Source organism: Poecilia mexicana, unplaced genomic scaffold, assembly GCF_051168715.1.
Source record: "Poecilia mexicana isolate PSO_F unplaced genomic scaffold, ASM5116871v1 scaffold_14, whole genome shotgun sequence".
NCBI classification, from domain to species: domain Eukaryota; kingdom Metazoa; phylum Chordata; class Actinopteri; order Cyprinodontiformes; family Poeciliidae; genus Poecilia; species Poecilia mexicana.
In genome coordinates this window covers 28,266,764-28,280,414 of record NW_028263383.1, presented here as the reverse complement: position 1 = coordinate 28,280,414, position 13,651 = coordinate 28,266,764, and the positions used below count along the sequence as shown (strand labels likewise).

Genomic DNA, 13,651 nt, shown 5'->3' with positions numbered 1-13,651 from the left:
ATTCGACTCCTGAGTTCTTCAAATGTGATTAGAATAAATCCACAAAACCCAGGACTAAACAGCCAGTCAGAAGGGATCTAACTGCCATTTCCACCCTTGCTGTTGTTACCAACCTTTGTGTAGCAAACGGCCTCTGCTGCAGGGAGAACTAAACCACATGAGGTAGCAGGTGAAGGGTCACTCTGTGAAACTTTCCAAATAAACACACTGTCTTTTCCAAACTTCAGGCAAGAATCATCTTTATTATTCTGTGAATTCTGATTCTTCTCCAACAACATGAGAAAAGAAACCCACTTAACATGCTTCATTCAAATGCTAAGAATATGAAAGCTATTGAGGAAATGTGCCAGAAGTTTTACTGTTGTGTTTTTGCATAAGACATTTTGGTTATTTGGCACAAACGTCCATATAAGGGGGACTTACAGGAAGACAAAGAGTATTACGTAAAGGAGGGAAACAAAGTATTGTGTTTTCACTGGATTCAGATGGAGATCCTGAGAACCACAATCTCACACCTGAGCCAATGAAATGGGTTGTTTAAATGATTCCATCTCTTCTTCAGATTCAGCCTTTGGAAAGACCTTTTATGTTTCCAACACAATCATGGCGATCTAGTGCAGAGTGGTACGAGTGCTGCAGCTTACATAGCTGAAAGAGAACTGTAGACCTTTGCCTTATGTTTTATAATATTTAACAATTTTGTCCTTTAGTCTGACTGGCGCTACGTGTATCCTTTTAATGGCACAATTTTATCTGGTAGCTCCAGAGCATTATGGTGTTCTTTCAACCTTTCAGCCTTTTTATGCTGCATTCGGTCCCGGCTTTGTAATTATGTGCTGTTATAATAAGATGGCTAAAAATATCACATTAAAGAGGGATAATTTACTGAAATGCAGGCGAGTGTGAACACAATTTTTCCAGGACGGCTGCAGATAAACTCTTGCAGTAGATCTAAGGCAATAAAAAATCGCATTCAATTACACCAAGGCATTATCTGTCCCACACCACATGCACATACATGCATGCTCAGCCATTAGTTATGAATGCAAACGTGTGGCAGATTTGCTCATTAAGCAAAGTTTGGCATCATTCAACCGATTGTTGTATGAACTTTAATCATGCTGGCTATAATTGGCCAATACTGGAGTAACATCCTCAGCAAAACCAGAGAGTGCTTTGTCTCCAACACCTTCTGTATGTGCCTAAAGACTGCTACAGGGCACAAATGAAAACATTCTCCTGTAGCCACTAATGGTGCTACAGGACTAATAGCTTATGTGTAAACAGTCGGCTTTTTCCCCCACTAATGGAGTTCCAATACTTTATTTAACTGGAAATGCAACAATGAAGCTTTCTACAACAGATGTCCCAAAATCACCATTTTCATTTACTATCAATGTTTAAAGCAAAAAGTAAGAGTTGTTATAGTCCCGTGCACTTTCAGCTGTACTGGAAAAACAGTGTTAAAAACGATTTATAGAGTGAGTTTTGTTAACAGCAGCTGACCATAAAAAAAAAAGGTTGACACTGTTCATCATTTCTGACTGAGTTCATCATCAGGTCAAGTGTGGATTTCTTTGTTTTGAACTTGAACGATGAAGGGCGTAGTAAACATCGAGTGTTTTAAACTTGGTGCTCGCAACAGTTTGTTCCTCGTGAATCTGCCTCAAACTCTGGATGAAAGCTGTACTTTCGTCTGGACCCACAGTGAACCACAGCGCGGTTGGTTAGTGCCACTTTCTGAGGAGTCACGGTTTGCAAAAAACAGAGCTAGGGGAGGGGATACTTTGTTTTACTTTAAAAAATATATATATATGTATAAATATTTAAATGAAAACAAAGCTGAAAAAGAAGTATGAATGCAAAATTATAAGTAACACGATGGAAATTATTTGTTGTCATCACAAGGTGGAAATTTTGAGCTAGCCTCTTGTTGAAATATAATGCTGTTGCTAGCTTGTACTTTGAGGTTGAAGTTTAGTGTGAAGTGCAAATATTTGTTTTTTGTCTGTATACTTAAAAAGAAAAAAATCTTTTACTGCAAATACAAAAGGAAAAACTGTTGGTGATCTGAACAGCTACGTTTCTAAACCGATGTAAATCCTGTATTTATAGCTGAAAATTGATGTTTTTTTTTTGTTTTCAGTAGCAAAATAGCAGGTTAAAAAAAGATTTCAAAATGTTCCTATGCTTTTATTCTTTAAAAAAAATCTTTGTTTTTGGGCAGTTTGCTGAACACCACTGGGCATTGACAGAAGCTTTGATCCATACAATGTGATGATGAATAACTGAGAGTATGAAGATAAGAAATCTCTGGAATTTTTTTTTTTTTTTGCAGGAGATCAACAATTAGCTGATAGAAACAGCTGCTTAATGTTTGGAGCAGTGCCTTAAAGCACAGCGGCTTAATGATAAGTGGCAGTGCCAGCTTGGAAGGAGCTTTCAGCCAGTTATTTGTCCTGGAAAACAAATTGGAAACATAACGTTCAAGAAATACTCCTCTTAGATAAATGAAATACCATCTGTCATATCTGTCATTCAATTTCTTGTGCAGATCTTCTATTTGCGATAACCTATCTTACTATTTGTTAACATCAACAGCACTAGTCGCTGTTATCCTACAGATCAACAACAAATGAGACACATTATAATGAAAATAAATCGGTCAGGGTATACACGTTTAAATTAGCTGTTGAGACTCACTTTTACAACAGAAAACAGAGGAAATGAAAAAAAAGGGTCAAAGTGACAGAAATAATTGCAGGGAATAAAAACTGGCTATGATCAGATGAGAAACGATTCATCACGTTGTCAACAAGTTCACAAAGGCACCGAGACAATAACTTGAAACAACCACGGAGCCTTAACAGCTGCGGCAGAAATATGTCTTGAATATATTATTTTTTTATTAATTTCAAGGAATTGTATGGAGATGCCATTTTCTTTAACTTCTTCTAGGTGTTCATGTCATGGGATGTTTGTGTCCCCAATTATCCCTGAGTCGACTCCAAATATTACACAACGTAACACCCTGACCTTTAATCTCACACTTCCAGGCAGGAACACAGTACAGTGGTTTTATTTTCACTACATTGGCTTCCCTTCTTTTTCAAAATATTTAGACTTGCACTGTTGTTGAGCTTCTGCAATCGCATCAAGTCCTTGAGGTCAGACGGGTAATATTTATTTACTGTTCTGTGGTCAAAGCCTCTGCTGCAGTGCTAAGACAGTTTCCACTGTATCTATTAGTGCATATTCAAGTATATTTGGTGTTTGAGCTATTAAAATAGGCAATTACAAATGTTTCTGGAGCGTGATTCGTGCGTTCACACACATTTTGGATGCGATGGATCGTTAAATTCACATCATGAAGGTGCAGGTGGAGCGACCATTTGATGCTATCATGTAAATATAGTCCAAAATTTTAGTTTCTTGCACCTTGTTGAATCTATATCACCTGGAAAGTTCAGTTCTGAAGGCAAGCAACCCAGTACTAGCAATGTCAACCTAAGAAACAAACTGGGCAACGTGTATGTATTCTACATATAATGCCAAGTTTTTCAGAGGTTGTCTGAAGCTGCATCCAGTTGGTTTTGCATGTAAAATATCTCTTATGGATTTACTAGAAACTCCACCAACAGCTGCTGCTTCTGTCTGAACGCAATTATGCATAAATCTGTGACTCTAATTTAGTAAGAGGCGAAACAGTGGGAGCTTTCTCTTGAAATGTGTTTCTGTGTGAATTGCTCTGAGGCGGTAACATTGTGTCGCTGGCGCACTCTTGGATCCTGCTCAAGTCGTCGGTCCCAATACTCTGACCGTTTCGGAGACAAATAACGCTCGGAACCACATAAGGCACATATCTGTTTATGGGCGCTGTAAATTCACACACAGCTGCCTCTTAAGTGCGTGTGGCGTGGATGTGTGCATCCTTGTGAAGCCGCAGAGTGCTGTCTGTCTGCCCTTGCGTGGTGTGTGCTCGCTCTGACACGACTTGCATGTTAAGCACCTACAACTTACTCTTGGAGCCTCCCCTGTAATGGAGCCAGCCACCGGCGCCGGCCCATCTCCAATTAGCCTTCTGTTTTTAACAAACTGTCTCAAACTTCAAGTTTTCAGAGATGAAGTCCCCCCCCCCTCCCTCCCCCCGCTTCGCATCTGTCTCTGTTTCAAACTCCCTCACTGTAAAACATAGCAACCAGAAGCCATGTTGGCTGTGTAAATATTGTTACTGTTGCATAATTTGCTGATAAAGATCTCTGCGGTTCAGCTGTTAAATGCCTGTTTACAGAAACAGCCCATAAAGTCCATAATCCTCTCACAAGAGAATGGCCACCACTCACATCTCCTCACAGTGGTTTTAGGTCATTGTTACGAAAACCTCACAGGCATATTTGCCTCAAAGTACTGGGGGAGGATTAGCAGTGTATTAGCACACCATTTCTGAAATCCCTTCTGAGCGAATCATAAGTGGCTTTAACTGTGCTCTTGCTTTTTTTTTTTTTTTACCCTAAATTTACATTAAATGAATAAATCTAGTTAGTGCATTTAATAAGTTGTGTGAAAAATGTGCATATACACCTCTGCCAAGAAAAAAAAAAGGTTCATCACCTGGATTCAACTTAGCAAATAGCACAAATCTATAATTACTGCTTGTTAATTGGTAACAACTGATTAAATGAGTAGTTTTTTCTCAATTTCCTTTGAAAAACAGCTCTAAGTTGAGCCAGACGGGACAGAGAGCATCTGTGAGCAGAACATTGCTGGATTGAGATCTGAACTTTGACTAGGCCATTCTAACACTTGGATATGCTTTGACCGAAACCACTCCATTGCAACCCTGGAAGGTTGAACATGCATGTGGAGTGTCACAGTTTGTTCTCCGGCTGTCCTGGAAGAAGACAGTCCTTCTTAACCTGACAGGAAGCTAAACTTCCCATCAGCTGTGACCAGATTCCCCGTCGTTGATGAACAACCGGATCCCGTCAGCGTGACGTGTGGGGGATCATGCATCCAGGATGATGCGTAGCTGGGAGTATATGTAGGACGAGTAGAAATGCTCAACATGCTGTTTTAGAGTTTTATTTGTAAAAATGTAACTGTGAAATCTTTTGTGTTCCCTTCATAGTTAGGCAAGACATTATATTGATCTGCCTCATAGAAATCCAATAAAATACAGATTTTACATGTTTTAAGTGCTAATTAAATGTATAACATAAATGCATCTGAATAATTTCTTTAGTTCTTTGATTAAAAGGTTTACTTCTGAACTTTGAATTAATAAATCGTGACTTCCTGGTGTGTAAAGATGTGACACAGAAGCCCGTTGTTCATATTTGCTCTTCAAAATTGAAGAGTTCAGTTTTGCCTTTATTGTGTATAAAGACATTATGAATGCTGTAAACCACATTTATACGATGATGTACATGAGGGCTTCTGTTTGCATTTACTCTGAATTTAAGATCACCACTGTGTGTCAGTAAACAGCATACCTGTTAAAAAAAAAAAAAAGGTGCTTCAGTTTGATCCTACAATCCTCCGTATCTACTTTTGCTGTTGTGCCACCCTTTAAAATCGAAACGATGCGTAGAACTCGGAGACGACACAGAGCGGCAAGCAGCCTGGGGTTTTTATCTCCACAAACTCCGTGCCATGCGTGAGCCAATGCGCTCTGGCATTTTGAGCTTCTGTGTTCAGAGTTGTTTGTCATCCAGATCTTCTGCGGTTCAGGAGGTTTGCTTGATTGTAAATAACACATCAGCTCCCATTACCGGAGCACCAAATACGGCAGTCCTGCTGAAGCCGGGAGCGTCTCCACAGCGTATGAGGTTCCTTTGATCTCTGTGGCATAATTTACCTGCTTCAACTTTTCATGCAGAGAGCAAATAGCATCTAATGTCTCCTATTCACATAGATGTTTTGCATCTAGAGTGACACAAATCAGTCCACTTGCTCCTTTGATGAGCTCGGTGAACACCTCCAGTATGTGTGTGTGTGTGTGTGTGTGGTGATTCTTTTTATTTTCCAGTCAGAGCAGCTAACAATCTGTGCCTTAGCTGCCGTGATCACACACACACACACACGCACACACACACACACACACACACACACACACACGCGCACACACACACGCACACACACACACACACCCGACAGATTCAGCAGAGTTAGGTTCCTTTGTGATGACCACTGCTACCATGTGGATTTATTGTCGTTACGCCACTTTTGTAAGAACGACCTCAGGCGAGCCTCTTCGCAAGGTTTTTATGATTTCAAATGTTGACGTACACATTTCTTACCCGGTTCCTTTAATTAACTAATATGTTCAGAATTACCCTGACAGAAAATACCAGTCTGGAGTCCGAATGTTGTCCTTGCATGAGTCCTCTCAGGGTACTCCAGCTTCTTCCCTCAGTCCAGAATCAGAACTGTTGGGTTAACTCATCTCTTTAAATTCCTCTTAATGATGTGCTGTCCTGTGTGTCTGTGTTGCTCTGCGATAGATTGGACACCTGCCCAGTTTGTGCCCCAATAACTGCTGTAGACAGGAGCCATAATTTGGATAATCCTAACTGAAACAGGAAGATTGATTCTGACTTCACTTTGACCAGGAAATAAAAGGTTGTCTTATTTCAACTCTATGTGGTCAAACTGACATCATTCAACAGGCAAATAACATGGTAGCTTCATGTGTCAGGGATCTATTTATTGCTCCTTGCTAAACACTGGAATGGCTGTTCGTCATGCATGGACTCTGGAAGATTTGCATATTGTCTTTTGCATATAAAAGGTCAGATATATAGGAAGGAATTTCATATTTAACTTATGTGCCTTTTATGCCAATCTCTTTTTGGCCACAAGGTTTCATTTTTATCACTTTGACTTTGAGTTCACATGAAAATGAAGCCTTGGGAGGCCAGAAACCTTATTTTTTCCGACAGTCAGTCTCAAAATATACCGATAGCATTGCAAGGAAATATGTTTGATTTAACTGTGTCAAATAATTAAGCTTCTAACGTTAACTTCAGGGCCCAGCTCCAGGATATTTTCTCACCACTGACTAGAACCGTGTCTAATATTCCTCAGCTGAGTGCGGGACTTAGTTTGGATGCAGATACAAATATTTATGGAGGATCAAGCTATGTTGGGCCAGATAACCACACAGCCGCGCATCTGATTACAAAGACTGGAACTCTGAAATATGTCCAGAAGCTCTCCGTTATTTATTTTATTTTATTTATTTTTATCGAAGCAGAGTTTCTTCCAAGTCTAGATTAACTGAGATTCCCTGAGTTTTTCTGTCCTGCAGACCTGCGGGAGTATGCTGATCTGAATGATGGTGAAGTGCTGCTTGTGAACGAGCGTTACTGTTTGTAGCTGCTGGAGTCAAACCAAGCTGAAGTATGACTGAAAGGGCCCTCGAATGCAGACGGAGGGTTTTCTTTATAGATGACTGGAATCAAGAGGCAGTTGATCATGATACATATATATTAGTCTGCAGTGTCATTTTGGTCGCTGTTGAGCCAAAGATAACTTGGTCTTTTTTTTATGTCTTTTTCAAAGGCTAAAGCACAGATGTTACCGTAATCTGATCTCCATTTTATTATTATTTATTTTTTTACAAATTGTTGAGTATTGACAGGATGGTTTTTTTTTTGTCTTTCTGTCTCTCCCGTCGAAGTCTTATCGTTAAAAACTCTGGAAAGGTTCTCCATTGATCCATGTTTTCTCCATCAGTGGAGATGGAGTTTTTTTTTCTACAAGTAAATAAATTAGCCAAAAATCTTTGTTGCTATTTGTTTTGCGCCTTAAAAGGGCGTGTAAATAAGCATAAAATGTGTTAGTGCAAAATGATTCCTGTTTTTCTTCTTTTTTTTTATAAAACTATTTTAAGTGTGGAGCTAAATGTAAAGGTATTGTCTCAGCAGAGAGTGTAAGTGTGTGTTTTGTTGGACTCATGAGGCTGAACCACTCCATCTTGCAGAACAACCTGGAGAAAATGGCTCTGAGAACGGCTCTGTTTCCCACACCACCTGAGCTCATTTCTGTTGTCTTTACTGTTGTAGATATCATCATGTGATTTTTGGGCCAGGCATCTCAGTCTTAGGAGGCATTGTTAAGAGTTTACAGCGTGGCGTATCTGTGATCTCACTCTCCGAAGGAAGGAAATGGAGACGCTGTTGTCTTTGTATCGACCTCCGGCCCGTGTAAGCAAACATTCGGAGGGCAGTGGTTTTCCATGGCTCTGAAGCGTTCACGCTGACTTCGAAGAATGGCTGGTGTTATTCACACTGAAAGAAATATGAAAGGGACATTTACATGACTTCTTGAGAAAGCCAAAATAAGAATATTATTTGTACTCGACTCCACAAAATCACAATATTTCCTTTCTTTGGAAAGTGCTTAATGCAGCATAATTAAATGATTTCTTCTCATTCCAAAAGCCTCTTAAATTACCCGTTGAATTGCGTTTAAGGTTTGTGTGCCGCACATTCCTGCGTGCTTTGTGTTTGTTTAAGCAATTAGGAACCAGACCAGAATTTTCCTGACGCCCCCAGAAATACTCTGCATGGCCATAAAACAGTCACACACAGGACCGCTTTGATCACAGGCGGCATTCACTGTGCCTTTGTTTCAATAAGCTTCTGTAACGTCACCAGATTTATTTCCATCCGGCGTGGCATTCATTTATCAACCAAACCTTTCACTGATGATGGGAGAGTCTGAATAGATTCCAAAAACTTCTCAGTGGCGTTCGTGTCCGGACTTGGTGGCCGATCCATGAGTGTCCTGAACAATCGAGACGGGGTTCCCTGGAGACCCAGAGTCTGTTTAAAAATTTCAACAAAAGAATAAGGTGTTAATGGTAAAACGTCTTTGTCTTAAGGTCAATTAAGAAACATCATTTTTTGAATCATGATTAAACTTTTTTTCTTTGTGTTTAGCTTCTTATGTGAGTTTCACATTTCAATAACCAAAGCAGATTTTGTTCTTTAATGTAATGCCAAAGTATAAACATTTAACCATCTCTGAAAATTTACATCCATTAGCGATTAAAGCAATGTGATCTATGTCGGTGCTCTTATTTTGAAATGCAACCAGATATTCTCTGTTAAGACAGGTGGGAGGAGAAGTCGCATAGACTCAGCTAATGTCAGACTGGCTAACACAATCTGCCTGCCGTCTTTATATCGCAGAACTTAGTAAATCTTCTAAATCCCTCAGTTACATCAAGCTTTGTGAAATGAAACAAATGGTGGCCTGATACCAGATAAGTAAGCTAGTGATATTTACAAAAAAGAAAACAGTGAAGGATGTTAATATTGTCCAATCAGGTGTGGTTCTTGAGAAACATCTTTTGGAAACACTTACTTATTCTGCAGACAGACCTGCTTGGAACAATCTGAGCTTCCATCGCTTCACAGTCCGATGTTTATGAAGGATTTTCCTATGGCTACACAACTGTTCAATCCCGATCCCTCGACCTCCGTTTGACATAATGTGGAAATACTCTTACTTTCACTATTAAACTACTGTTTTTTTTTTTTCTTCAATTTCTTCCACCAAATGTTTCAGAGATCGTCAATCACGAACATTCAAGACGTTTTCCGACCACATTTCCTCTGCAAAGATGCTGGATCAACTCTTTCCTCCCAGTTTCTAAATTATGCGTTGGATAATCCCAACTTTAGTCATTTCTCCTTAGAGGTTTTCCAGCGATTAGACCATTCCTAAACAGACCAGCATCTCTTCCATTACTGCAGGACGTGTCTTTTAACAAGGTCATTTAAGACATTAGAAGTTGCTCAATGCACCAGTTGAGGTGCAATAACTTGTTGCCAGCTGAAACATAAGAACCCTGCAATAATTATGCAAAAGGAAAATTTGCTTATTTGTTAAAGCCAGGTGGCAACTTAAAAAAAAAAACAGACTGTGTTTAAAACAACTGTTGTTAAAATTTAATTTGAATTGTTTGAAAATGCAGCCTTTTTTTATTTTTTGTTCATTTGCACATCAAGTCGACTTGTCAAGTTGGCACTTAAAGAGAATTTTACACAAGTGGTTTGAAACTGAAATTTCTTGCTTTCAAGGACAAAACCTTGTTGCCTAACTGCAACAATCAAGACAAAAGAGTTCTAGGTACAGAAGATACTTGTTAATGAAATGCAGTAGTTTAAAAGTTCCTGTTTCCATGACGAAGTTCAAGAAATGTGGAAAATACTGGATTTTTTTTTTGCGTGTGTGTGCTTACATAACATGTTCTCAAGGAGCCTGTCAAAGAAGAAAGAAAAGCAGTGTTTGCCTTTTCATGTGAACATCTTCAACGACTAAATAAACTGTATTGACTTCCTCAATTTGCAGCATGTAAGATGTGTGAAACATCTTACCATAAGTAATAGCAGAGCTCTAATATAACGCATAAATACATCATATGCTAAATCCCACACACTGCTCCTTATTCAGGCATTTTTGGCTGAAACTAGACTTCCCACTACGATCTTCAAATCAGGCATTAGGAGGAGAAGAAGAGCAACAAAGGGCCTCCGCTGCGGCTTCCTCCTCTCCGTCCCAGATGTTTTTCTTTTCTAAAGCCGTGCGGCTTGTCGCTTCTGGGAAACGTCAATGGCGTCGTGTGCCGGGACGAGAGCTGGCTACCTGCGTTTGAGTGGCGAGACCCCGCCAGCCGCTCCCGTGAAGCTCCCGGCGAGAGTCAAGCTGCGGCTGACGTTACTCGTTTGTGTGAAGCGGCGTCGCTCAGCAGGACCTCTCTGTCAGCGCTGGATCACGATTCGCTGGCAGCCCGCGCTTTCACCGCTATGCTAATGGCGCCGAGGATAAAAGTCTTACAGTGAACCGTGTTGCAGTCAAAAGTGATTAAATTTGCACAAACGCTGAGGAACAAGCGGAAGTGATTTGCCTTTTCAACATTTTTATTATTTTTTTTATGCGGTTTGCTTGATTTATTTATTTATTTATTTATTTATTTTTTTGCTTCTGATTTGGCGGAACGCAGGCAGGAACAAACAGCAGGTGCTGCTTCCCGTGTCACCGCTTCAGCTCGGTTATTACTGAAGAGCACATGCGTCTCAGGGAAAAGGGATATTCCAGGATTAAAGGGATTATGCCTTTCCTCTCACCTGGCAGGAGAAGCAGGATGAGGAAAACAAGAAGAGTTTTGGGGAAAAATAAAACAAAAACCCAACAACTTCGTTTTAAAGATTAAGCAAATAAGTTAACGTTTATTTTGTAGAGCTGAGTTTACGGCTGCTTCTGAGTGCCGGAGATTAAACCATGCCTCAAACCTACAGGTGCATCTCAATTATAAAATATAATTTATTTTAATTAAATTCAGGAAGTAAGACTCGGAGATTATAAGCTTTATTCCACACAGAGTGTTTAATTTCAAGTGCTTACTTTGGTAATTTTTTATTATTCTGGTTTTTATTATTCAGAAATTCAGTTTCTCACATATAGAATATTGCATCAGACAAAAAAAAGCAGATTTCTGGATGAATTATTCACCAATGCGGCGCGGCCTGGAGGTCAGCCTGCGGTTCTGCTGAGGTTACTTTGGGTCATCTGCATGGTTGGTTTTGGTGCCTCTCATCTTCCTCTTCGCAATGATTGATAGATTTTCTGTAGGATTCAGGTCAGGCTAGTTAACTGGCGTTACCATGGTGATTGGACTGGTACTTTTGGCAGTGTAGGATGGTGCCGTGTGAAACTGAAACGACACACTGGACCTCAAACAAAGCGGGTTCTGTGTCCCTCTGTTCTTCCTCCAGTCTCTGATCTTAATTTCCATATAAAAAGCAAATTTTATTTCCATCTGAAAAGTGGACTTTGCAGTAAACGGAGCTGTCCCTGAACTCCTTAACTCAGGTGAAACAGTTGTGTTTCAGGTCCAGAAATACTTCAATGGAAGAAATGTGACAGTTGTGCTCCTTTTCTTCTTCCACTTAACTTTCCATTACTATGGCTGGTCATAGAACCCTGTAGAATAAATAGATGCTTGAATTCTATCACTGTGTGTAATTAATTTAAGAAACGCACGAGTTTCACCTGTTTGCTTTACTGAAAGTCATTAACCTCTTGATATTAACGTATTGAGCTGCACCTGTTCCATATTTATCCGTATCGCCTCGAACGGATTCCTGTTTTCCTGGTGCAGAGCTAGCTGAGGTTTATTTGGCTACATTGTCAGACATGTTGTTGCCACAGGTCAAAAGCACATATTGAGTGATCTCACAATAAAAGAGAAAATCTCTGAGGAGAGAATCACAAGGACTCCGACAAATAGAAAGAAATCTAAGGCTTTGAGGATGTGTGTTAAACCTTCAGCAGGACCTTGAGCAGGAAGAACGTCTTCAGCCCAGAGCGAGCGCAAACAGAGACCTACAGCAAATGTTAAATAAAAGTATTACAGCCTTGTAACAAGTGTCTCAGCTTTGAGTGAGAATCAGAAACATTGTGCATGCTGTGATGTTGCACTCCAGTGAGCCTAGAAATTTCATCCCAGAGTTTCATTCACAGATGGGCTTTGGGCTGAACATTGTGGCGAGCCCACAGAACTCTGAGCGTTGTCTTATTGTGCTGTGGCCCTGTGTCACCACTCCTCCAGATGAGAGCAAAAAAAGAAGAAAGCAAACTAATGTATATTTTTCTGTGTCTTCTTTTCTCCACTCAGCTGCTATTCAGGTGCAAATCACTCCGGCACAAGGGGAAATCAGCGTCGGAGAGTCCAAATTTTTCCTCTGCGAAGGTAAGAGAACACGCCTCATTTAGCTCAGCTTGATGCAAATTCCAACTCGTCCATAAAATACTGCGAGTAGCATCTGAGGTCATTTAATGAAAGTAGAACATTTTTGGAAAAATAAAAATAAAGAGGGAGAATGAGGGGCAGGATACAGACAGCTATACAGTAGGGAACAGAGTGAACCAAAATCAGGCCAATAATTGACAAGAAGTGTAAATTTAGCTGGTTTAATCTCTAGAACACAACCAACAAAACTCAAAAATGGCAAAAAGGGATCGAATCAGAGAAATCATTATAAAGAAAATCATACAAAGCAGATCTTTATACACTGAAAAAGGAGAGTGCATCTCCAACTTTAACACATTTTGATAATTAGTCACAAGTAACCTAATTTTATTCAAATTAATTTATTACATTTATTAAATTGCCAAGGTAAATAAAGTAAGTTTCATAAACTTTATTCAGTGACTTATAACCAATAGTACAGTTTGTTTAAAGCTGGAGCTGCATCTTCTTTCTGCAGTGTCCCAGGCTGGCTTCCTGGACGCTGTAGCAGAGCAGGTCCTCCTCATGTGGGTCAGCCAGCTTGAGTCGGTCCACCACGTTCCTTGACCTCTTTAGATGTTACGCAGTTACGCATCAGACGGTTAATATGCCAACTGTTTTTGTATTTGTGCAAAAAGCTTACAAAAGCAGCAGATGATAAATACTTCAAGAAAAATGCAGCTTGGGAAGCTGAAGTTTCTCGGTGCTACTTGGTATGCTGCTGGCTGACCAGTCCAGGATCAGCATTCATTTTCCTTGGCTCTGATTGGCTGTGCCCCCAAGAGAGAGGATGTGGACGACTGTAGCTTCTGCGGTGGTGCTAAGATGGTTTCCACTCTGTTTATAAAT

At 40.0% G+C, this 13,651-nt stretch overlaps 1 protein-coding gene across 1 annotated transcript in view; it reads left to right on the top strand.

The window, feature by feature from the left end:
* The window catches only part of ncam1a (neural cell adhesion molecule 1a), a 279,917-nt gene that overhangs the window by 183,910 nt on the left and 82,356 nt on the right, over positions 1-13,651 (top strand). The window contains exon 2 of the mRNA XM_088012457.1: positions 12,689-12,763. Within this exon, the coding sequence (XP_087868583.1) occupies positions 12,689-12,763 (75 nt within the window). The remainder of the gene's footprint in view (positions 1-12,688; positions 12,764-13,651) is intronic.